Source organism: Microcebus murinus, chromosome 11, assembly GCF_040939455.1.
Source record: "Microcebus murinus isolate Inina chromosome 11, M.murinus_Inina_mat1.0, whole genome shotgun sequence".
Taxonomy (NCBI): domain Eukaryota; kingdom Metazoa; phylum Chordata; class Mammalia; order Primates; family Cheirogaleidae; genus Microcebus; species Microcebus murinus.
Genome location: NC_134114.1, coordinates 55,135,443 through 55,158,325, shown reverse-complemented (window position 1 = coordinate 55,158,325; position 22,883 = coordinate 55,135,443). Strand labels below are relative to the sequence as shown.

Below are 22,883 nucleotides of genomic sequence, written 5' to 3'. Positions count from 1 at the left end.
TCTCTACCTTAAATTAACATCTTAGGCAGAAAATGCATTAATAGAACTAAATCTATGACAATTTCTTCATCACAGTTTGCAAATGTTCATTCGGGAGACCCGAAGGGACCCCTTTAAGTCTACAATAGACTTCCTTTGCCTTTTTGCAGTTTCTGTAAGTGTGCAGACCCTCTCTGCCTCCACTCCTTCAGGCCAGGAAGATCTTAACTTTGAAGAACTCACTCTAGCTCTCCAGGGCTGAGACTGAATTGATTTAGGTGTCATTATCCATAAAACATCTGTCAGGCTGTACTTTTTAAAATAACTCCTCTGGTGGACTCCAACACCATCTCCCAGATGGGTAATATGCCAGGAAATCGTGCAAACACCCTTCTTCTCCCTGGATCCCCCTTTGCACTTCAGACACCATGGTCAATTGCTCAAAAATATCAGCTGTGAGTCAAACCCAGCGATCAATAGGACAGCACTTGGTGGTATTAAATAGAATTATGATTTAAATGTAAAGCTAAAGTAATCCCAGCTGACAAGCTAATCAGGAATTTTCAGAGCTAGGTGATTATATCTTTTCTAAGGTATTGAGCTTGGTAAAGAACGTCTTGCAGCAGATTGAACAGGAGGGGTTAGTCCAATCGCTTCCCACCCTTAGCAACCATACCTTAGGCTCTGTGGCCCTGAAACCCACATTGTGAGATTTGCACCTCTTTACCATGGAAATTAAATGAGGTTGGATTTTTATGTGCTTCTGACCTGAGTTCAGTCTTGGTTCTGTTGTATCTCAGTGGACTTTGGGTGTGTCACTCCTGTGAACCTCAGTTTTCTCATTGGTAAAATGTGGAGTTGCAATCGTCATGTCGCCAGACCTGCCTGAGCCCGAAGACGAGCAGGGAGCTTGTTCAGTAGAGAGATCCCAGCCACTTCCCTGGAGATGCGGCCAGAGTCCAAAGTGGAATCTAGGAATCTGTATTTAACAGGAATCGCAAAGGATGCTGCTGTGCAGAAGAATGTAGAAAACACTGGATTTGCAACTTCCTGGGTCTCTTCTAGCTCTCAGATTTCTTTGTTTGAAAGATGAAAAACTACTATGCTAGGAATAGAAATCATCTTTACTGCAAATACCTCACTGTGTTGCAGGAAAAGCAGATCAGCCGCTGGATCGGTAGCATTTTAGGATGCCGATGCCCAAGGTGTTTTTAGTAACATCTGCCTCCGCGCATGAAGGTCTACACATCTATTATACACATGCCCCTCTCCGTGCTTTCTACCTGTTTCTGAGAGCTCCTACTAATCGAGCCTCTTTCCTTTAGTGGAAGTGGACTGGCATCTCGGATCAATTGAACAATTTGTCCCTGTGGTTCAGGTTTTTTTTTGGTATGGTAGATAATACCCATCAACTATTTACTGGTTATTTGGAAAAATGTTGGAGATCATCTACACAAACTTTGCTGCCTATTTTGCAACGTATAGTTCAGCCTGGTTCTACCATTCACTCCAATTCACAGGCTGTATATAGTAACGCTCAGCCTCTCTTTGGTTTCCAACATGTTCAGGTTAACCATAATGATCCCAGCTTCTGATTTGTGTCACTTCTTGGCACGCATGCCCAAAACAGTGAGTCCTATTAGAACAAATGTAAAGCCAAGTGCAAGACCATGAAAGGAGTTTGCTGCAATTTGTTGGACACATATTTGGCTGAATTTATGTGGGTCAATTGATTTGGAGATAATGCCTTCAATTCCCTTTTATTTTGTGTATCAGAAAAATTTTCTGTTAATTAATATAATGTTTCCTTTTATTGCATATACCTGAGAGACAAATCGCTCAATTGGTCTGTCATCTCTTTCTCCGAATTAATAATTGAGTTTCCTGATGAAGTGGACATATACAAAATTCTAAGCTTTATTTGTTAACTTTTTTCAACAACAAAAAAAGTACAATATGCATTTATCTTCTCTCTGCCATGTAAAAATCCAGGATGATTATCTAACTCAAAGACCCAACTTTTGCCTGTGTTTTTCCATGTGTTGAGTGCGTTGTTCAGCTAGGAGCTTTCATTCCACATTTGAGACTCTGTAATTTACTTTCTGATACATCCATCAACAAGGTTTATTGTTAAGTTCCTTCTACTGTGGCTCAGACTCTAACAGTGAAGGTCACACAAGAGACAGCCAAATAGTCAACTTCGAACCCAGTAAGTGACACCAGGAGTTTGTAGAGGATTAGAGAGCCCCATCTGGATATGAAAAGAACTCTTGTTTCTTACTGAGCCTGAGCCACCTCTGTCTTCAACTAATCTTCTATCATTTTGAAAGGGGAGACGGAAGCTCTGCGGGGCTTTGACAGTTTGCTACTTTCTGTACCATAATGCAGAAAGAAAGCAGCCACTTTAAGTAGCTTCACCCTCCTGGCTCACCCCTTCTCCATAGGAGCATCTTTTATTATTACATAAAATACGTCAGGAGGGACAAAGGATTCTCGCTCCCACCCTGAAGATGCATTATCTCATTTTCAAAATAGGCTGTGCAGCCACAAGCACAACAGCATTTACATTTAATTCTGCCAAGTAAAAGATTATTCAGGAAGCAATCACATTCTAAAACTTCAGGCATCTTTTTGCAGCTTTTATGTTCAGCTCCTCTGCTCTGGGGAGATTATTGATGGCCCAGTTATGGTCCTTGTTTCCTTTGCAATTGGAGGACCCAAAGGCTATAATTTATAAAGGTCTCTATTGTATAAAAATGATAGTGAATTAAACTCAGGCACTTCAAAAGGATACTTGAAATCGATATAGATGGGGAGGGCCTGGGAGGTGTTCTTGCCCATGGGTCTTCTAACATCTGTGTCATGCCAGCACAGGGGCAGTCTCCCGCTCCCCTCCACATGTCCTCAGAGCAGAGGGGCGGGTCTGAGGAAGCCGGGTGCAGACTGGGAACAACATCCACACAGATGGCCTTGGAGTCAGCTGGGGCTCAGCATGAACCTGGCTTCTCCATATATTACCCGTAGGATCCTGAGAAATTTGCTTAACCATTTTGAACCTCAGCTTCTTTATCTGTTAAATGGGGATACTAATTCTTTCCCCATAGGCTTGTTGAGAAGGTTCAATGTCATAACATGGGCAAAACATGAGGTCAAGGCCTGGACCCTAATAAATATTAGTCCTCACCCTCCTGACTCCCTTCTTCCTATACCAGTCATTTCATATGTTAAAATTTCATATGTTAAAATTCTTTTTTTTTAAGATAGCCAACAGAAGCTTTAAGAAATTCAAATCCTTATCTTATTTCTTCCTTCACCAAAAAGCTCTCTGGGTTTTCTTTTACAGTTTTCTGACAGCTTTCCTCAGGGACTGAAGGCATCATCGCAAGGGCCGTTAACTTCTCCCGGCCTTTGAGGTGACAATTTTGCAAAGCAGACTGGTAGTGTCTGAGAGTGGTAGTAGAAGCCTAACGCATTACCAAGAAGGGATTTACATGCAAAGAAAACAGGTCAGGAAAAAGAATAAAATAAAAGATACTCGGGTCAGCTTGACCTTTTGGGCTTGTAACTTTTTGCCATTCACTATGCATTCAACAAATCATTTTTAAGCACTGACTATGCTCCAGGCATGGTTTTAGATGGTGGGGACACAGCAGTCCCCAAGGGTGGCCTGGGTCTGCTCCCCTGGGGCTCACACATAAACCAAATAATTTCTGATACTAGAAGTCTGATTAAGATAAAAAAAGGAAATAGGACCAGGAGTGGTTGGGGGAGGGGATAAAGGGTCAGGTCAACCTCTCTGAGGAGGTGACATCAGAATGGACATGAGAAAGGTGACGGCGTCGATCACGAAAAGACCTGGGGCAGAGGTCCCACAATGCACAGCGTGGCATCCTCCATCAATACCCAGAACCCTGGAAAGGGTCCAGTGGGCTGGAGCCTGGGGACTACAGCATGAGCCGGGGGTGGGGAGGTAGGTAAGGGCCAGAGGCCAATGGCTTGTAGCCAGTGTGAGGAGCTTGGGTTCTAGAATACATCTCACCCAGAACATAGGAAGGACCTCAGGGATTCAAACCCCACTTGCTTTAGGGCCTCCCTGAAAAATACATATTTCCACATTTCATTTCCTATGGGTCAGCATGGCTGCTCTGGGTCTTGGTATCTTGCTCTTACTACTCTTGGTGTAGGAAGGAAGCACAGGAACATCTTCCAGCCACGCACACAGGAGAATCACAGACTGAACTGACTGCATTGCCCCGGCTATGAGCTTCAAAGATATTGTCTTAACACACAGACAACCAAGCTCATAACAAAATAGCCAGAGGAAAAACAAGGAAATTAAAGACAGGAGGCTGGGAGAAAGAATACTTAACCACTTCGGTGCCGAGCTCACCGGCCGCGAAACCTCGCCTACAGCCGGCACTCACTGTCCGCACAGTAGTGTGTGCTGTGCATTGACGACGCATCCGTTTTGCTCTTGTGTGACGAGGAAAGCTTTAAAGCACTGAAAGCTTGTTTCGCTTTACAGGCAGCTTTATTTGTGATGTAAATCAGAATAGGTAACATATACATCCATGTTTTCATTACATTATTTTTAAATGTTCACAATTTTATTTTGATAAATGAAAAATTAGAAAGGTCATATCACGGCTGTCAGCTAAAGTCGCTGTGTGCGTTCATCTGTGGCTGTTGACTATAGTCGACGCTGGTACCAAAGTGGTTAATCCTTGTATTGACTATGGAGATTTATAAGAAAATAAAACATGAATCAGATAGTTTTGTAACTCTACGGGGGGCGGGAATCTTTTCCTTTCTATATTGAAAAGCTGCCTCTACTGCCGTGGGCTGGAAACCGTCAGCATCTTGAGAATTTCATTCTGGGCTTTGTCAGCCTGGTCTCTCTCCCAAGCCCCCTCTGCTTTCTCATCTCTCTGTTGTCCTAGGCACTACTTGGTTCTTTCCCTGTCTCTGGCATTTAGACTTTTCCTTAAGTCTTAGCCTTAAGCTTTATGCTTAGTATTCTCTGGAGCCTGTCTCCCCAGCTCCCATCTCCAAATTTCCTAAGCAGGTTAGGCGATACTTTCTTACACATTTTGCAGCAGCTCCCCAGAGGAGGGGCCAGTGCAGGGAGGGCTATATATGAGTCCCACCCACTCCTGCAGTCCTTCCCTGGTCCATCACCGAACTGCCACTTTCTTTATCTCTTTTCTTTTTTAAGATAGAGTTTCACTCTGTTGCCCTGGATAGAGTGCAGTGGCATCATCATAGCTCACAGCAACCTCAAACTCCTGGGCTCAAGCGATCCCCCTGCCTCAGCCTCCCAAGTAGCTGGGACTACAGGCATGTGCCACCATGCCTGGTTAATTTTTCTATTTTTAGTAGAGAAGGAGTCTGGCTCTTGCTCAGGCTGGTCTGGAACTCCTGAGCTCAAGTGATCCTCCTGGCCTGGCCTCCCAGAGTGCTAGGATTACAGGCGTGAACCACCACGCCTGGCGCTGAACTGCCACTTTCATTTTTTTCCCCTCAAAGCCCATTATCTGAATATTGGGGAAAATTGACCTTGTTTTTGTATTTCCTTAATGGTGAAGCAAACATAAAAATGCATCTCCCTGGAATGTTATCAGCTTCCACTTGGCAGCCAGGACTACAGCATCACACTTCCCCACCCCTCGTGGCTATGAATCAGCAACTCTGAACTTGTCACCAGATTGGATAATTCTTTGCTCTAATATCCTCAATTAGGCCAGGGTAGACCTCTGGGTAAGTTCTAATGGTCAGTCCTCAGAAGGAACAAGTTTCTGCACTACCCTGTATCTAAACCATCCCCTGCTATGCCCAGGAACTTTACCTCCACTGTCCTCTGTAGCCCAGGTGACAGTTACACACTGAATGGACTCCTTTACCAACCTTTGAAGCTGCATGCCCTTGTATTTTTATGCATCTTTATATTAAGTTATTTCTTACTGCCAGCGATTAAGTTCTTCCTACAACAAGCACCATAGAATATCTAAAGAGGTTCCTAAAGAAGTAATCTGTAACTTTTATATATATATGTGTGTGTGTGTGTGTATATATATATATATATATATATATATATATATATATATAGTACTTGTGGGAATTGGGAGGCTAAGAGATGTAAATCACATCTGATAAAGGAGTTATCCAAAATATACAAAGAACTCTTAAAACTCAACAATAAGAAAACAAACAACCCAATTTAAAAGATGAACAAAAGATGTGAACAGACTCCTCACCAAAGAAGATACTCAGATGGGAAATAAGCATATGAAAAGGTGCTCCACATCTTACATTTTAGGGGATTACAAATTAAAGCAACAATGAGATACCACTACATACCTATTACAATGGCCAAATTCAAAATTCAAAATGCCAAAATTCAAAACACTGATGACAGTAAATGCTGGCATGGATGTGGAACAATAGGAACCTTCGTTCATTGCTGGTGGGAATGCAAAATGGCACAGCTGTCTTGGAAGACAGTTTGGTAGTTTCTTACGAAACTAAATATATTTTTACCATACAATCCAGCAATTGCATTCCTTGATATTTACCCAATTGAATTAAAAACTTATGTCCACACAAAAACCTGCACATAATTTTTTTATCAGCTTCATTCATTGTTGCCAAACCTTGGAAGCAACCACCTCCTTCAGTAGGTGACTGGATAAATGAACTGTGGTATATCCAGACAATGGAATATGTGTTAAAAAGTGTTAAAAAGAAACAAACTATCAATCAATGAAAAGACATGAAGGAAACTTAAATGCATATTACTAAGTTAAAAACATCAATCTGAAATGGCTACATACCATATGACTCCAATTACATGACACTGTGGAAGAGGCAAAGCTATGGAGAGAGGACGATTGGCAGTAGCTAGTGGGGAGGGAAGGATGAATAGATGGGGCCCAGGGGATTTTTAGGGCAGTCAAAGTATTTTGCTTGATACCACAATGGTGGATGCATGTCATTATGCATTTGCCCAAACCCATAGAATGTACAACACTAAGAATGAAACCTATTGTAAGCTACAGACTTTGGGCAATAATGATGTGTCAGTTTAGGTTCATTTGTAATAAATATGCCCCTCTGGTGAAGGATGTTGATAATGGGGGTGTCTATGCACATGTGCGGGCAGGTGGCATATGAGAACACTTCCTCTTTCCACTCAATTTTGTTGTGACCTAAAATTGCTCTAAAAATAGTCTGTTTGTTTAAAAAACAAATTAAAAATCCTCTTCTACTGACAAAAGATAAAGAAGGGCCGGGTGCGGTGGCTCACGCCTGTAATCCTAGCTCTCTGGGAGGCTGAGGCGGGTGGATTGCTCGAGGTCGGGAGTTCAAAACGAGCCTGAGCAAGAGCGAGACCCCGTCTCTACTATAAATAGAAAGAAATTAATTGGCCAACTGATATATATATAAAAAATTAGCCGGGCATGGTGGCTCATGCCTGTAGTCCCAGCTACTTGGGAGGCTGAGACAGAAGGATCGCTTGAGCCCAGGAGTTTGAGGTTGCTGTGAGCTAGGCTGACGCCACGGCACTCACTCTAGCCTAGGCAACAAAGTGAGACTCTGTCTCAAAAAAAAAAAAAAAAAAAAAAGATAAAGAAGGATAATATCCAATGTTAGCAAAGATGTGGAAAAGCAAGACTCACATAGGGATACTAGAAGTTTAAATGGGTATAAGATTTTTAGATGGAAATTTGATGCATCAATCAAAATTTTAAATGCATATACCTTTGACACAAGTCCAATTTTAGGAATTAACCCTCCAGATAGACTTCCTTAAGTATACACAGACATGTTTAAGGACTGTCATCGCAGCACTGTAAGAGCAAAAAGCAAGAAACAAAAACTAAGTGTCCACCAACAGGAAACTGGAACTTTGACATAATGGAAATATTGAGCATTGAGGTTCACTAAGAATCAATTTTGACTTTGGTACTTAGTCAGTTTCTGATTTTTGACATACACTTCCTCTTGGACTCTGAAAGACCAAATAACCAAATGCCTACTTTAGTGTCATTTCTGACATTCCTAAGTGTGTGATTGTGAAATTGTGTAAGTACATAGGCAGTCTGACAATATCAGTAATACCAACAAAGTCTGTCATTCAGAATAACTGTGACTGTCTATGAATAGCATATGGATGCATGCTAGATTAAAGACAGACTGGAAATCTCATGTTTCATGCTTTAAAATTCTACTGGATGAATGAAATATATATTAATATATTTAATTATATATAATTAAACTTTTTATTTTGAGATAACTATAGATTCACATGAAGTTGTGAGAAATATTGATTTGAGACTTTTCTTTTGAGACTTTTCTTTTCTAATGTAGGTATTTAACACTATAAATTTCCCTCTCAAGACTTTTTAGCTGTGTACCATAAATTTTGGTATGTTGAATTTCCATTTTCATTTAGTTCAATGTATACTTTAAATGTTCCTTAAGATTCCCTATTTGATCCATTATTTAGAAGTGTGTTATTTAGTTTCCAAGTATTTAAAGATTTTCATGTTATCTTTCTGTTATTGATTTCTAGTTTGTTTCCATGTGGTCAGAAAAAAACACTCTAATGATTTCAATAGGTTTTAATGTGTTGAGTTGTTTTTGTTGTTGTTGTTGTTTTATGGCCTAGGACATGGTCTGTCTTGGTGTATGTTCTTGGGGCACATGAAAAGAATGTGTGGTTGCCTGTTGTTGGGTATAGTGTTCTGTAACTGTCAAGTAGACCTTGTTAGCTGATGGTGGTGTTGATTTCTTCTATGTCCTTGCTACTTTTCTGTTGTTCTATCGATTGTTGAGACAGGGGTGTTGAATTATTGTTCAACAATAATTGTGAATTTGTCTATTTCTCTTCTCAGTACTAACATTTCTTGCTTCATACATTTTGTAGTTTCATTGTTTGGTGCGTATATAATCAGGATTGTTATGCCTTCTTGGTAGATTAACCCTTTTATGATTAGTAATGTCTCTTGCTGTCTCTGGTAAATTTTTTTTGCTCTGAAGTATTAATATATTTTTAAAAATTAATTTCAGTATAATTTTTTCTGTCCTTTTACTTTCAACCTACATTATTGTATTTGAGGTGAGTTTCTTGTAGAGATCATATAGTTGGGTCATGTTTTTAATTCATTCTGCCAATCTCTGTGCTTTAATACAGTTAAATATAAATACCATTTATATTTAATGTAATTATTGATATATCAGAACTTAAGGCTACCACTTTATTTTTTGTTTTCAATTTGTTCTCTGTGCTTTTTGTTTCTCTGTTTTTTCCTTTACTTTTTTATGAGTAACTTGAATATTTTTTAGAATTTCATTTTGATTAATCTATAGTTTTTTGAGTATATTTTTTTGTATAGCTTTTTTAGGGATTGCTATCAGTAGCATATTCAGTACAGAACCAAATCTAGCTGTGGAGAAATTATTGTCCCTGCAGTATAATATTCAATGGGGTATGACTACCCCAAAATTTAATAAAATAATTACTATTTTTAAATCTTAAATTTATAATGAAATCTTATATTTATTCTTTTATACTAAAATTTATTTCTACAATTGTGATATTTAATTTCAGCCTCAGCTTCGATCAAATATAGAATTTAATGGTTGGCCATTTGCCAAACACTATAAGCTACAATCAAAAAGAATCAAGTAAACTATAATAACAAATATAATTTTGAAAAAGAAGCACAAAGTTGTAAGACTTAGACTCTTATCTCAAAACTTACTATAAAGCAATAGTTATCAAGACCATATGGCATTAGGAAAAGATAAACATGTAGATCAATGGAATGGAATAGAGAGTTCAAAGAATAGTCCCACAAATATATAAGCAATTGATATTTTAAAAAAAGGTGCAAAGGCAATTCAGCAGGAAAAAAGGATAGTCTTTTCAACAAATGGGTTGAAACAATCAGACAACTTGCCAAACAAACAAACAAAAACCTTCAGTAGCAAAGATATGGAATCAGCCTAAGTATCCATTGATACATGAATAAAGAAAATTGGGTATATATACACAGTGAAATACTGTTCAGCCTTTAAAAAGAAAGAAATCCTGTCATTTACAACAATGTGATAAGCCTGGACATCATATTAAGTGAAATAAACCAGGCACGGAAAGATAAGTGCTGCATGATTGCACTTATATGTGAAATCTAAAAAAGTTGAACTCTTAGAAGCAGAGAATGGAATGGTAGTAGGGTGCTAGGGGGTGAGGAGGGGGAAGAAATGGGGAGATGTGGTCAAAGGGTACATAGTTTCAGTTAGACAGGATGAATAACTTCTGGAGATCTATTGTACAGAGTGGTGACTATAGTTAAAAATAATACATTGTACGCTTGAAAATTGCTAACAGAGTAGATCTTAAATGTTCTCATCACAAAAAATAGTAAATATGTGAGGTGATCAATATGTTAATTAGCTCAATTTAATCATTTTGCAATATGTACATCTGCCAAACATTGCATTATATATCGTGAATATATGCAATTTTTATTTTGTCAATCACACCTTAATGGAGAATAAAAGAATAAAACAATTATTTATAAAGTACTGTGATGGCTCAGTTACTGACATGAGATCTTGATTTAAAGTTGAAAAAAAAAAAGAGCCTCAATCCATACCTTACAGTATCTACAAAAATTCTCCCAAAATGAATCATAAACTTAAATGCAGAAGTTAAAATTTCTTTAAAAATAGGGCAGTTATAGTGTGGCACACGCCTGTAGTTTCAGCTACTCAGGAGGCTGAGGTGGGAAGATTGCCTGAGACCAAGAGTCTGAGCTAGCCTTGGAAACATAGTGAGACCTCATCTCTTTAAATAATAATAATATTAAAAATAGAACAAAATCTTAGTGACCTTGAATTAGCTTATCAACCTTGGTACTACTGACATTTTGGACTGGATAATTCTTTAAGAGGCTATTCTGTGCATGGCAGGATGTTTAGCAGCATTGCTGACCTCTACCCACTAGATGGCAGTAGCACCACTACCCCTAGTAAATAAAAAATGTCTTTATACAGTTGAGGCAGCCTCTCCCCTTCCCCTCAAATGTTCCAGGGGTGAGAGGCTGCCCTCCATTTGAAAATCAATGGGTTAAGCAAAGATTTCTTGGATTCACCAAAAGCATGAACCATAAAGGAAAAATTTGATAAAGTTGACTTCTTCAAAATTAAAACTGTCTGCTTTGCAAAAGACAACGTTAAGAGAAAGAAAAGAAAGAAAATATTTGTAAAACACATATTTGACAAAGGTTCATATACAGAATATATAAAGAATTCTCATAACTCAAGAATAAAAACATAAACAACTCAATTTTTAAAATGGACCAAAAATTTGAATATTTTATCAAAGAAGAAATATAGATGTCAAATAACCACATAAAGAAATGTTTGATATCATTAGTCATTAGGGAAATGCAAATTAAAATTACAATGAGGTAAAATACTTCATACCTTTTAGAAAGTTAAAATTTTATAATCTGATGATACCATACTACCCATAAGTACTCAAACTTAGGTATTTACCCAAAAGAAAGGAAAATTTATGTCCATATGAAAACCTTTTCACTGATGTTTATAGCATATTTATTTATAGTCACTCAAAACTGGAAACAACTCAAAGTTTCTTCAATTGATGAATGAATAAACAAACTGTGGTACATCCATGCAATGAAAGACTACACAGCAATAAAAAGGAACATAAAATCATATGTAAAATGTTCCTAGGCATTAACTTTCAATTATTTCTTTGGTGGCACTAGGTAATATTTGATGATCAAATTTCTATCATTTGAGAATTGTTGGTAAGAATGTTTGCCAATAACCCCTTAAAAAAATCATTTCTTTATCCCTGAGGAATGCCACGGAGCAGCACATTGCAAGTTGCTCTCTCGGTGAGGGGCAGATGGCTCTGTGATTTCGTGGTGCTGTAATTGAACCATAGAAAAGCTTTAAAATGGTGATGATAGTCACAAAGAAAATCCTTGGCATTCTCAAGCTAGGTTCATTTCAAAGAGCATGCGCTTAGCTTCTTTGATTTGTTGGTCCTGTGCTAGGAGATAGGGTTATTATAAAGAAATTAATGACAATTCAGAGGGGAAGTGGCAAAGAGTGTCCGGGGCAGTGGGCTCAGAGAAAAAAAACACTTGAGTTTGTAAGACTAAGGCAAGGGAAGAAGAGAGACATTTAAAGCTAGGTCCAGAGAATTCTCTAATAAAAATAAATAACATAGCACTTTTTTCTGATTATTGTTCATTACTGAAACATCAGAATCTAGATAAAAGTGTAAAGAAAGAATTTAAATTTCCTATAGTGCCACCATCCATGCTAAGCACCTTAGTGAGTTTCCTTGCAGTCTTTCTTCTAGGCATATGTATCTGGATGTTAAAATTTTGGCTGATGACTCAGGACAAGAGATGCTACATTCCAAAGAAAAATCGGAGAACATGATATGACACTTGCAAAAGGACATGGTAGGCCGGGCGCGGTGGCTCACGCCTGTAATCCTAGCACTCTGGGAGGCCAAGGCGGGCGGATTGTTCGAGGTCAGGAGTTCAAAACCAGCCTGAGCAAGAGTGAGACCAGGTCTCTACTATAAATAGAAAGAAATTAATTGGCCAACTAATATATATAGAAAAAATTAGCATGCCTGTAGTCCCAGCTACTCAGGAGGCTGAGGCAGCAGGATTGCTTGAGCCCAGGAGTTTGGGGTTGCTGTGAACTAGGCTGATGCCAGGGCACTTGCTCTAGCCTGGGCGACAAAGTGAGACTCTGTCTCAAAAAAAAAAAAAAAAAAGGACATGGCAGAAACCCAGAGTGCACCCTGAGCTTACTACCCGCCTCCAGTGGCTGGTGTGTGTGTGTGTGTACGGATGAAGATGGGAGGCTGGGAAAAGGTTTGATGGTGGAAAGGGATTCTCTGGAGAGGTGATGTGCCCACCCTCCCCTGGGAGCCCACATACCTCCCTTTCTTCCAATGCTCGAGGGAATCTCTGAGGAACTACTTCTCTCAGAGCAATTCCCTTTCTCTTGACATTTTCCTTGGAGGCACCCAATATAATTGCCTTAGTGGCTCAGACTCTCAAAAACAAAAGCTAGAAACGGAGGTAGTTTGGGGGCAACTTTTGCTTTCCACCTTATCACAGACCTTCCCTTTGCAAGGAAGCCTGTTCTCTTCTTGATTAGAAAAAAGAAAATAAAAAATTTCAAGGCCGGGCGCTGTGGCTCACGCCTGTAATCCTAGCTCTTGGGAGGCCGAGGCGGGCGGATTGCTCAAGGTCAGGAGTTCAAAACCAGCCTGAGCAAGAGCGAGACCCTGTCTCTACTATAAATAGAAAGAAATTAATTGGCCAACTGATATATATATAAAAAATTAGCCGGGCATGGTGGCTCATGCCTGTAGTCCCAGCTACTCGGGAGGCTGAGACAGAAGGATCGCTGGAGCCCAGGAGTTTGAGGTTGCTGTGAGCTAGGCTGACGCCACGGCACTCACTCTAGCCTAGGCAAGAAAGCGAGACTCTGTCTCAAAAAAAAAAAAAAAAAAAAAAAAAATTTCAAGTAGAAACAAAGCAATACCTTAAAAACTCATGCTTTTTAAACCAAATTTAGACCATCAAACATCCTGTTGTTTAAAGTTATTATAGAGTAAACACTTTTAATCATAGTAACTGTTCTTTGAAAACATGTTGTTTAATGATGCCATAATGTTCCAGCTCTTGAAAAAGAACCCTTTGGGAAAGCATGAGAGATCCGGGGACAACTTACCCTGTGGCAAGCAGCTGGCAGACATTGTCAGTAGGGACCAACTTGAAAGATGAGGACGATCAAACCCCTGTTCTGCACAATCTGGCTGGACCAGAGTAGTTTGCCCTCTCACCATGACCGCCATCAATGCAACATGGTTACTATTTACTGAGCACTTACTATGTTCCAAGCACTTGATACCTTATTTTAACCATCAAAGTTCTAGTTCTCCAACTTAAGGGTGCATAATAATCACCCAGCATGGGTGCCATCAATTCCGATTCTTACCCTCCTTCCTCCTCATTTTGGTTCTTTGGATGAGTTTGGGGCCTGGGAATTCCAATTTCAATAAGTACCCCTAGTTGATCTGAAACATGTGAGGACACTATAGTAGAGACATCCCCCGCAAAAAAAAAAAAAAAAAAAAAAAAAAAAATGAGGTTTAAAGAAGTTAAATAACTTGCCTGGAACCTTTACCCTGAGCCAGTCTGGTGACACCACTTCTGTAGTTCCCCACCCCTCCCCCAGCCTCCTCCCAGGGTCTCCGAGAATGTTCATCCCTGGTCTCTTTCACCTCTCTCCCCTTCCGCCTGTCCTCTCCGGACCTGTGTTGTCTTACTTCTTCCAAAGGAAGCATGCTCCAACAAGAACTATTCTGCAGATGTCTGTGCTCCCAAACTTTTCCTCCATACTTCCTTTTAAACCCTCTCTTCTTCATCCTAGCGTCTAGACCATGTCTATTAGCATCATCAGCATCACCTGGGCATTTGTTACAAGCGCAGCATCTCAGCTCCACCCCACCAATCAGTTCTCCGCCTGATTCATACGCACATTAGAGTCGGAGCAGCTGCGGTCCCAGACAGTCCTCAGTCGTCAGATGTTGATCTGATTATTTGATCGCAGCAATTCACCATGAAAGCAACGATTTTCAACTGGGGTTGAATTTAGAATCACCTGATGCTCTTTAAAAAATGCTGATGCCTGGGTCCCATCCCCAGGCTAACTGAATCAGAATCTTCCCGGGGTGGAGCTTATTCTGCTACATTTTTAAAAATACCACAGGTAATTGTGATGTAAAGTAAGGGTTCAAAATCACTGCTTTAAAAGTTTAAAAAATTTTAGGGGGATATTTACATAAACAAAATTGATTTAAGTAAAAAGGAAAAACTAAAGTCTTACAATAATTTTCCATAATATTCAGGATGAATTTCAAATTTTTCACATTAGCATCCAACATTAGTTCTGATCTAAGTCCTGTTCTCCTCTCCAGCCCCATCTCCTGCCCTCCCATACCCAACACCCCAAGGTACTCCAAACAGAACATTCTGCCATTTCACACCTGCATGGCTTTATTATATTCTTTCTTTAATCACCTTGATCCATTTCTTTGCCTCATTAAAGACTGGACTCAAAGCTCTTCCTCTAGAAAGCCTTTCTTGTCCCCACTATCCTTGGGGTGCGGGAGAAAAATATCAGTTTTCAAAATTAAATTTTAAGGTATTGTTTTGTTTGAGCTTTCTAGCTATTGGCATTGTCAGTCACATCTCAAACCTGGGGTTCCAAGCAGAGCTGGGCTATTGTTTCCCACAAGCTGCACTGTCTAATAACCACAGTAGGAAAATGTTAAATATTAGAATGTGTTCATTCAGAGACGACCCTTGAATGTTGTTTAAACTTCAAGTTTATTTAAACTTCAGAAAATGCAAAGGCCAGTGCTCCTGGGCATAAGAAATAATCAATTTTGCCTCCTACAAAATTATTGTGTATACCTAACATAAAAAAAGAAAAAGCCTTTCCTTTGCTAGAAAAGAACGGTTGGTACATCCAGTAATTCTTATTCATTTGAAATTTAATTTGAAACATAAATTGCTTTTCCCCACTTTTGATCGATTTTTAGAAACACCATGAAATGAACATTGTTTTTCCATTTATTTCTCTGTGTTGAGGATGTCCTTCCTAGAATAGAACGTGAGGAAAATTTTGGATTTACTTTTCACATTTTGGCGACCCATTTTAGAATATATAAATTTTGGAACAAATTAAAATGAAAAGTTTAAAGGCCTCTGAGAAATGTTCAGACCCTCTCTTGCATGAAAAGAACCTGAACACATCTAAAATATGGGTTCAATTTTTTTCTGGTTATTTTTTTCTTCTAACCTTTTGAAAGACAGTAGTAAGTTAATGCCAATAGTATACATTTCTTCTCTTGAATGCTCTGCCTTCTAAATTATCCCTGTCCTATCTGCTCAGTACTGGTTTGAAGGAGACAAAAAAAATATTGTTCTATTTAAGGAAAAAACAGGTCTTTGCGCTAGAAAGTCAACAATTGGCAAATTCTTTCACCCTTAAACAAAGATTTATTGAGCACTTCCTCCCTGCCAGATAGGGGAATCGGTTCTTTTGTCTGTGTCACTGATGTCTCCTTGCCAAATCTACCTTGTCAAATCTAGTAGTCAAGTCTCCGTTCTCATCTTACTCCTCCTTTCAATGCATTTCACTCTCTTTGCTTCTCCAAATACTTGCTTCTCCAGATGTCTTTTCTCTCTCTCTTTTTTTTTTTTTTTGAGACAGAGTCTCACTGTGTTGCCCAGGCTAGAGTGCTGTGGTGTCAGCCTAGCTCACAGCAACCTCAAACTCCTGGGTTCAAGCAATCCTCCTGCCTCAGCCTCCCCAGTAGCTGGGACTACAGGTATGTGCCACCATGCCCAGCTAATTTTTCTAGATATTTTTAGTTGGCCAATTAATTTCTTTCTATTTTTAGTAGAGACGGGGTCTCACTTTTGCTCAGGCTGGTTTCAAACTTCTTACCTTGAGCCATCCTCCCGCCTCAGCCACCCAGAGTGCTAGGATTACAGACGTGAGCCACCACACCGGGCCTCTTCTCAAGACTTCCAAGCACCACACCCTCCTGGTTTTCCTTCCCTCTCCCAGCCATGCCTTTGTTGGATCATTGCTGGCACCTTCTTTTCCTGACAGCTAACTGTTGGACCTTTCTTCTTCTCTAGCTAAGTCATCTCCTCTAGTCCTGTGGCTTAAGACCATGTAGATGCTATTGACTCCCAACTCTGTGTCTCCAGTCCTCTCTACCCTGAGCTCTAGCCTACATCATACATCCACCTTCCCATCTGATATCTCTGCCTGGATGTCCAGTAGCCATCTCAAACAGAGCTGTTGGTTTCCCACCAGTGCCCTCACATGAACATTCCTCCCTCAGTCTTTCCCATTTAGTAAATTGCATCGTTTGACCAAAAGTCTAAACATTAGAGATGTGTGTGTTTGGCTGCATGTAACAGAATCCAACTTAACTTCAGAGTTGCCTTCCTGCCCCCGCCCCCAAATAATGGGAGGACCAGAAGCAGGCAACCAAGGCTGTGCAGTGGCTCCTCAGTGACAACAATGGCCCAGGTTCCTTCTATCTTTTTTTCCACTATCCTCATAGTTGCAAGATGGTAGCCCCACCTCTGGCCTCACATGCACATTCCAGTGGAAAGAAAAGGAAGGAATTAACAAGGTAGAAGGCATAAGACCTCTATGGAAATATCAAAACATTCCCAGAAATTCCTAGTAGACTTGTGCTTATCTCTCATCACCCAGAGCTGTGTTACAAGCCCCACCCCAGCTATCAGAGAGGCTGGGAAGTATAGCTGTTAGCTGAGGCACCTGGCCACCCTGCACAAATCAGGGTACTTATATATGGAAGAAAAGTAGAAGGAATATCAGATAGATAAACAGCAGTGGCTGCTCTTTCATCGTGGACTGTACTCTTTTCCTCACGCTTCACTATGAATTAATCAGTAAGACCTATCAGCCCCACTTCCAAAATACTTAATAAATTCAACTGCTTCTCTTCATTTCCAATGCTGCTGAAATCCTGGTCTGAGACACAGTCATCTCTTACCCAGACCACCGCAACAGCCTCCTAAACTGGTCTCTGTCCCGCGCGACTGGCCTCTCCGTTTTCCTTTCTTTACAGAGTTGCTAGGGCAACCACTTAAAAGTCTAACTACAGCCCTAACAGTCCCTTTCTTAACGTTCTCCAAAGGATCTGTCATAGTTTGGGTCCCCCCAGAAACAGACCCTGAGACGAGGGTTCACGAGCAGTCATTTATTTGCGAGGTGCAGAAACACAGGGTGGGGAGTGCAGGGAAGGGAAGGCGGCCTCCCCACCGCCCACCGCGGCTGTACTCCAGCGGGGAACATGGGAAATTGTGGAAAACACTTGCCTCAGAATCATCCAACCCAAGGGGCAAGGGAGGGTATTCATCCACCAACTCCCAAGGATTGCTGGCTTCAGCTCTCTTGGATTGAGCACCCAGCCCTGAATCTACCTGATTCCTAAATCACTCAAGAGCCAGCACTTCTATTTATCAGCCTTCTGCTGACTGGCCCTCACAGCTTCTTCCATTGGAAGTAAAGGTGCAAGAGTATGGGGAGAGCCAGTTAATGAATAGGGTAAGAAGTTCAAATACAATTAAGGATGTCTTAGAAATTTGCTAAGTTACAGTCTCATTTAAAAGTGGCTAAATTTTTGTGATGCTCTCTTTTTGGAAGACCAAAAAAATGCATATAACATCTTTAATAATATAGGCAAATTTCAAGTAGGGAATATAAGATTTGGAATAATTATATAAAGTCAATATATTAAGGTACACATAATTTAGTAATCTTAGCAATTAATTATATGTACTATATATTATATCTGTAAATGACATTACTGTGTCTATAGATCTGAAGGGTATAGAGGAAAAATAAGTAAATAACTTTGGATATATTTCTGCCTTTAGATTAGCCTACTACCTATCTTTACTTTCCTTTCTTCTTTAATTGTTCTACAAAGTAATCATTACAAGCCACTGTCAGAGCCGCCACCATGACCACGAATTCATTAAAATCCACTTCGTTGTCCTTATTGGCGTCCAGGTCCTGCATTATCTTATCAACCAACTGGGGATCCTTTTGGCACTAAAAGGAAAGAGGAGATTTCTAACTCTCAGGCTTTGAGGTTCATGATGACCATTGAAATCACATTTTCCTTTTATTTACACTAAAGCCTTAATTTCCATTTTTAGCATCAAAAGACAATTCCCAAGAGCCTCTCTGCAGGAAGATTTGAACCAGGCACAAATTCTAAACGAGTCTGGCCCCCTGCCCAACATCCATACCATCCTGGCTCCGACCTAAAGACCAAGAAGAGCAAACAGAAGCTAATCAAAGTGAGTGACAGCTGCTGAATATGCACTTACAGGACATCCCAGGTGGAGGGCCAGGACACTGGGAGGCAGCCAGGTGACATGAGGCTTTGAAGCCAAAGACAGATAGCAAGTGACTCTACCATTTATCAACAATGGGACTTTGAGCAGGTCACCTAACATTTTTTCATTTATAAAAGGAGGATAATATTTACCCACACATTTGAGGAATACGTCAACACACTTTTGAGCATGCTTAACACTGAGGTTGCTAGAATTAGCAAATAAAAATACAGGACACCCAGCTAAATTTGAATATTACTATACAACAAATAACTTTTTAGTATGTCCCAAGTGTTGCATGGGACATAGAATATTTTATCTGGCAGCCCTACTTAGCACAATGCCTGACACACAAAAAAGACGCACCCAGTAAAGGGTAGACCTTGTAAGGATGGCTGTGTTTTATGGGTGGGAAGCAAAGCAGGGAGCCCAGAAAGAAAATCAGGCTTCCCCAGGGTGGGGCTATGAAACTCCCACCTCTCCTACCATGGTTAGTGCTGGATGAGAAATGTTTCCAAAATCAATTCACTTCCTCCAGGAATTCCCCACTGTCCTCTCATTTGCTGCCAACCATTAAATGGTCAAAAACTGAACTGATCAGGCCAGGCGCAGTGGCTCACGCCTGTAATCCTAGCTCTCTGGGAGGCCGAGGCGGGCGGATTGCTCAAGGTCAGGAGTTCAAAACCAGCCTGAGCAAGAGTGAGACCTCGTCTTTGCTATAAATAGAAAGAAATTAATTGGCCAACTAATATATATAGAAAAAATTAGCCAGGCATGGTGACGCATGCCTGTAGTCCCAGCTACTCTAGGGAGGCTGAGGCAGGAGGAGGATTGCTTGAGCCCAGGAGTTTGAGGTTGCTGTGAGCTAGGCTGATGCCTCGGCACTCACTAGCCTGGGCAACAAAGTGAGACTCTGTGTCAAAAAAAAAAAAAAAAGAAAGAAAGAAAGAAACTGAACTGATCAAAATCAACTTGATCAAAACAATTACAAATTGCACTTGAATAAATGAAGGTGCCAAGTTTGACCCATTGAGCTTTTTATTCTGTCATACAATACAGTAGCCAAACTGAATTTGAGAGGGAAAAAAAATAAATTTCTGGAAATTCCTAAAATAACTAAAACATTATTGTTAAGGATGACTGTTTCAAAAAAAATTTGCTTTAAGCTTTTCCCACAGAGGGTGGGGAGAAAAGAGGGTTGTAATTGCAACCTGTAGTCTTAACACAGAGTTTGGACAGAATAACACGCACGGGTAGTACATTGTGCTAAAAATCAATTTAAAGCAACTCCACAAACATCAGAGAGAAGTGTTTTCCTCAGAGGGGGCCCCAACCCTTCACTACAAGGCTTCACACATAGATTTCTTCAACTTCTGGTTATTTTGAGATGGGAATCTGTTTGCTACCACGCTGGTCCCTGGCCAAACATGTGCATGCCATCAATTCCAATCAGCTCGTGCTTGCCTGACAAAGCCAAGCATTTGTTCCTCACTAGAAAATTTGCCACCAGCATGAAGTGCCCCAGGCTTCATCTCTGACCCCATATATAATATTAATTCACAAACAGGAGGACGCAGCTCCAGGTATAACTAGCTAGAGCTAGTTATAACCATAGCTCTGAGTATAATGAGCTCTATCTTTCTTTGATTGCTGCACCAGAACGTTGAATCATTGGTGAAAGCGTCAAATATAACTTTCAACACTTGGAAACTCCAACCCCAGGCAATATGGAAAAGGGCACATGCCTATGTACATAGAGAACAAAGGTCTCTAGTGTTTGCTTCTCCTGCATTTTGAACCTGCATACAAATTACACTGCATTGGTGACAGAATCCTAGGAGAGTATGGACATAAAGGCTGTCCCTGAAGCTGTACCTCATCCACCCTCGAATGAAGGAGGCAGAAAAACCGTGACTCACCGAGAGGAATTCCGTGAGCTCTCGCTGTAGGAGCATTTTCAGTTCCCCCTTGTTGAGCTTGAATCTGTCCCCTTCCTTGCAAGAGTACCGGTGGAAGATTCTAATCATGGTGTCCATGGCCATCTCCAGCTGGGTGGGCATGTTGGCAGCAGAACTGGCCACTCCAGAAGCAGGCCACCAAACCCAGGGAGAAGACACTTACTCAACATAAACAGAAGGGGAAACATCAACATTTTCATTAAAAAAGAATATTACAATCCCCCAGTCGGCTCGCTACACAAGTGGTGGTTGTTAAACCTTCATAATCCTTCTTTAAAGAGACCATTCTGCCCATTCTAGGGCAAGCTGCAAAGGAGAGCTTTGCAGGTGAGCTTTTTCTCCTTCCTATCCCTACTCCCCCTAAGATGTAGCAGTTCTAGCACGTTCGTAAGACAGTCAGACAAGTCATATTAAAACACAGAACTAAAAAATAAATTTTATAAAGGAAAAAAAATAGCCAACAGCATACCTGTTCAGCCAATACACACCTCTGTCAACAGTTGTTTACAATTCAACTCTAAGTATTTTTACCTGGGCTTCCACCCCAGCACACCTGTTCCCAAGAAGGTGAAAGTTACCAGTGACGAGAGACTCAAATGGAGGTGCCTCTGCTGTGTTTTTAATCACTAGAATGAACAGGTGTGAGCTGCTGCCCCAAGGGACATCCAGGAAGACTGGGGCCATGGTGTGCAGCAGAGGAGAAGGCAGGGAGGGGAGAGAGGAAGCCTTCAGTTATCTCTCATTAACTGAAATGCACTTGGTTGCTAAGAAGTTGATGACCTAGAATAGCACTAAAAATAGCGGAGCAAAGAAGAAACCCTGGTTCCGGCCAGGAGACTCCCCAGCAAGGTCAAGGGAATGAACTCAGAGCAGACTAAACTATAAAAAAAAAAAAGAGAGAGAGAGACAGAGGAAGCTCTCCATGTGCTGATTTAGAAAGGTACAAAGCAATCATCCAAGCTGTGTAAAAAGAAAAATAAGAATATATGTCTTATACAAGCAAGCATATATGTGCACGTTTGCATTTGCCTAAGGAATCACCGAAAGGAAACATAAGAAAGTAATAAATTGGTGGCTATAAAGGGAAAGAGGGGGAATGGGGAGAACACAGTGGTTGGGAGTACGACATCAATTTATATCTTTTCCACTGATTTTAACTTTTTCGGTAATAGGAATGTATTACCTAGTCAAAAAATTGAAATAGAATAAATCTCAGAGCAGCTGTGTATGTAGGAACCCACAACGGGATTTCCAAGTGAGACAGACTTAATAAAGAAAAAGAGCCCCTGGAAAAAACCAAAGTCAGAAATTGGCCTCCGTGGTTTGAAACGCGCTGCCTGTCCTCTCAGGGCTGAAACTTAATTATACAGAAAGCAAGCCCGTGTCTCCTCTTTATTTCTTCCAGTAGGCCAGTCCGGGTTGGAGCACGGGCTGGATGTGACCTTCCCCGCCGGCCCTCACGGCCACCACACCCCACAGCAACCTCCCTGCGATGCCCTCACCATACACCCAATGCCCAATCTCAAACATATATTTAAATTAGTGTTTCATTATCCATTTAATGTATAATCACTTAACATAGCTTTAAAATCTTTCTAAATCAGCACTTAGAGATCTGTCCAATTCTTCATTAAAGTTGCATATTATTCCACTGGGAGAATGTACCTACATGCAGTGAAGAGATATTTATCAGGTTCTTTGTTATTCCAGGCCCTATGAAAACATGACCAAAGACTGTTGCCCTTGGAGCAAACCCCGTTGCTGTTTTTATCAGGGTTATGTTAAGTACATAGAACGCAGGGAACACTGACGGCTTTTTTATGTTGGGTCTTTCTCTCCAAGAACAACCCTATGGCTTTGCGATCACACTTTTCTGGGTCTCTTTCTCATTTTTTAATGCAATTTCTCCTCT

General features: G+C 40.5%; 1 protein-coding gene across 1 annotated transcript; it reads right to left on the bottom strand.

Annotated features, from left to right (window-relative positions):
- Nucleotides 1-17,693: 17,693 nt before the first annotated feature.
- S100Z (S100 calcium binding protein Z) lies at nucleotides 17,694-21,124 on the bottom strand. The gene is made up of 2 exons (XM_012738343.2): nucleotides 20,933-21,124; nucleotides 17,694-18,723 (listed from the first exon to the last, which is right to left on the bottom strand). The coding sequence occupies exons 1-2, from the start codon at nucleotides 21,071-21,073 to the stop codon at nucleotides 18,565-18,567; spliced, it is 300 nt and encodes a 99-aa protein (XP_012593797.1). The 5' UTR covers nucleotides 21,074-21,124; the 3' UTR covers nucleotides 17,694-18,564.
- Between the last annotated feature and the right edge of the window lie 1,759 nt (nucleotides 21,125-22,883).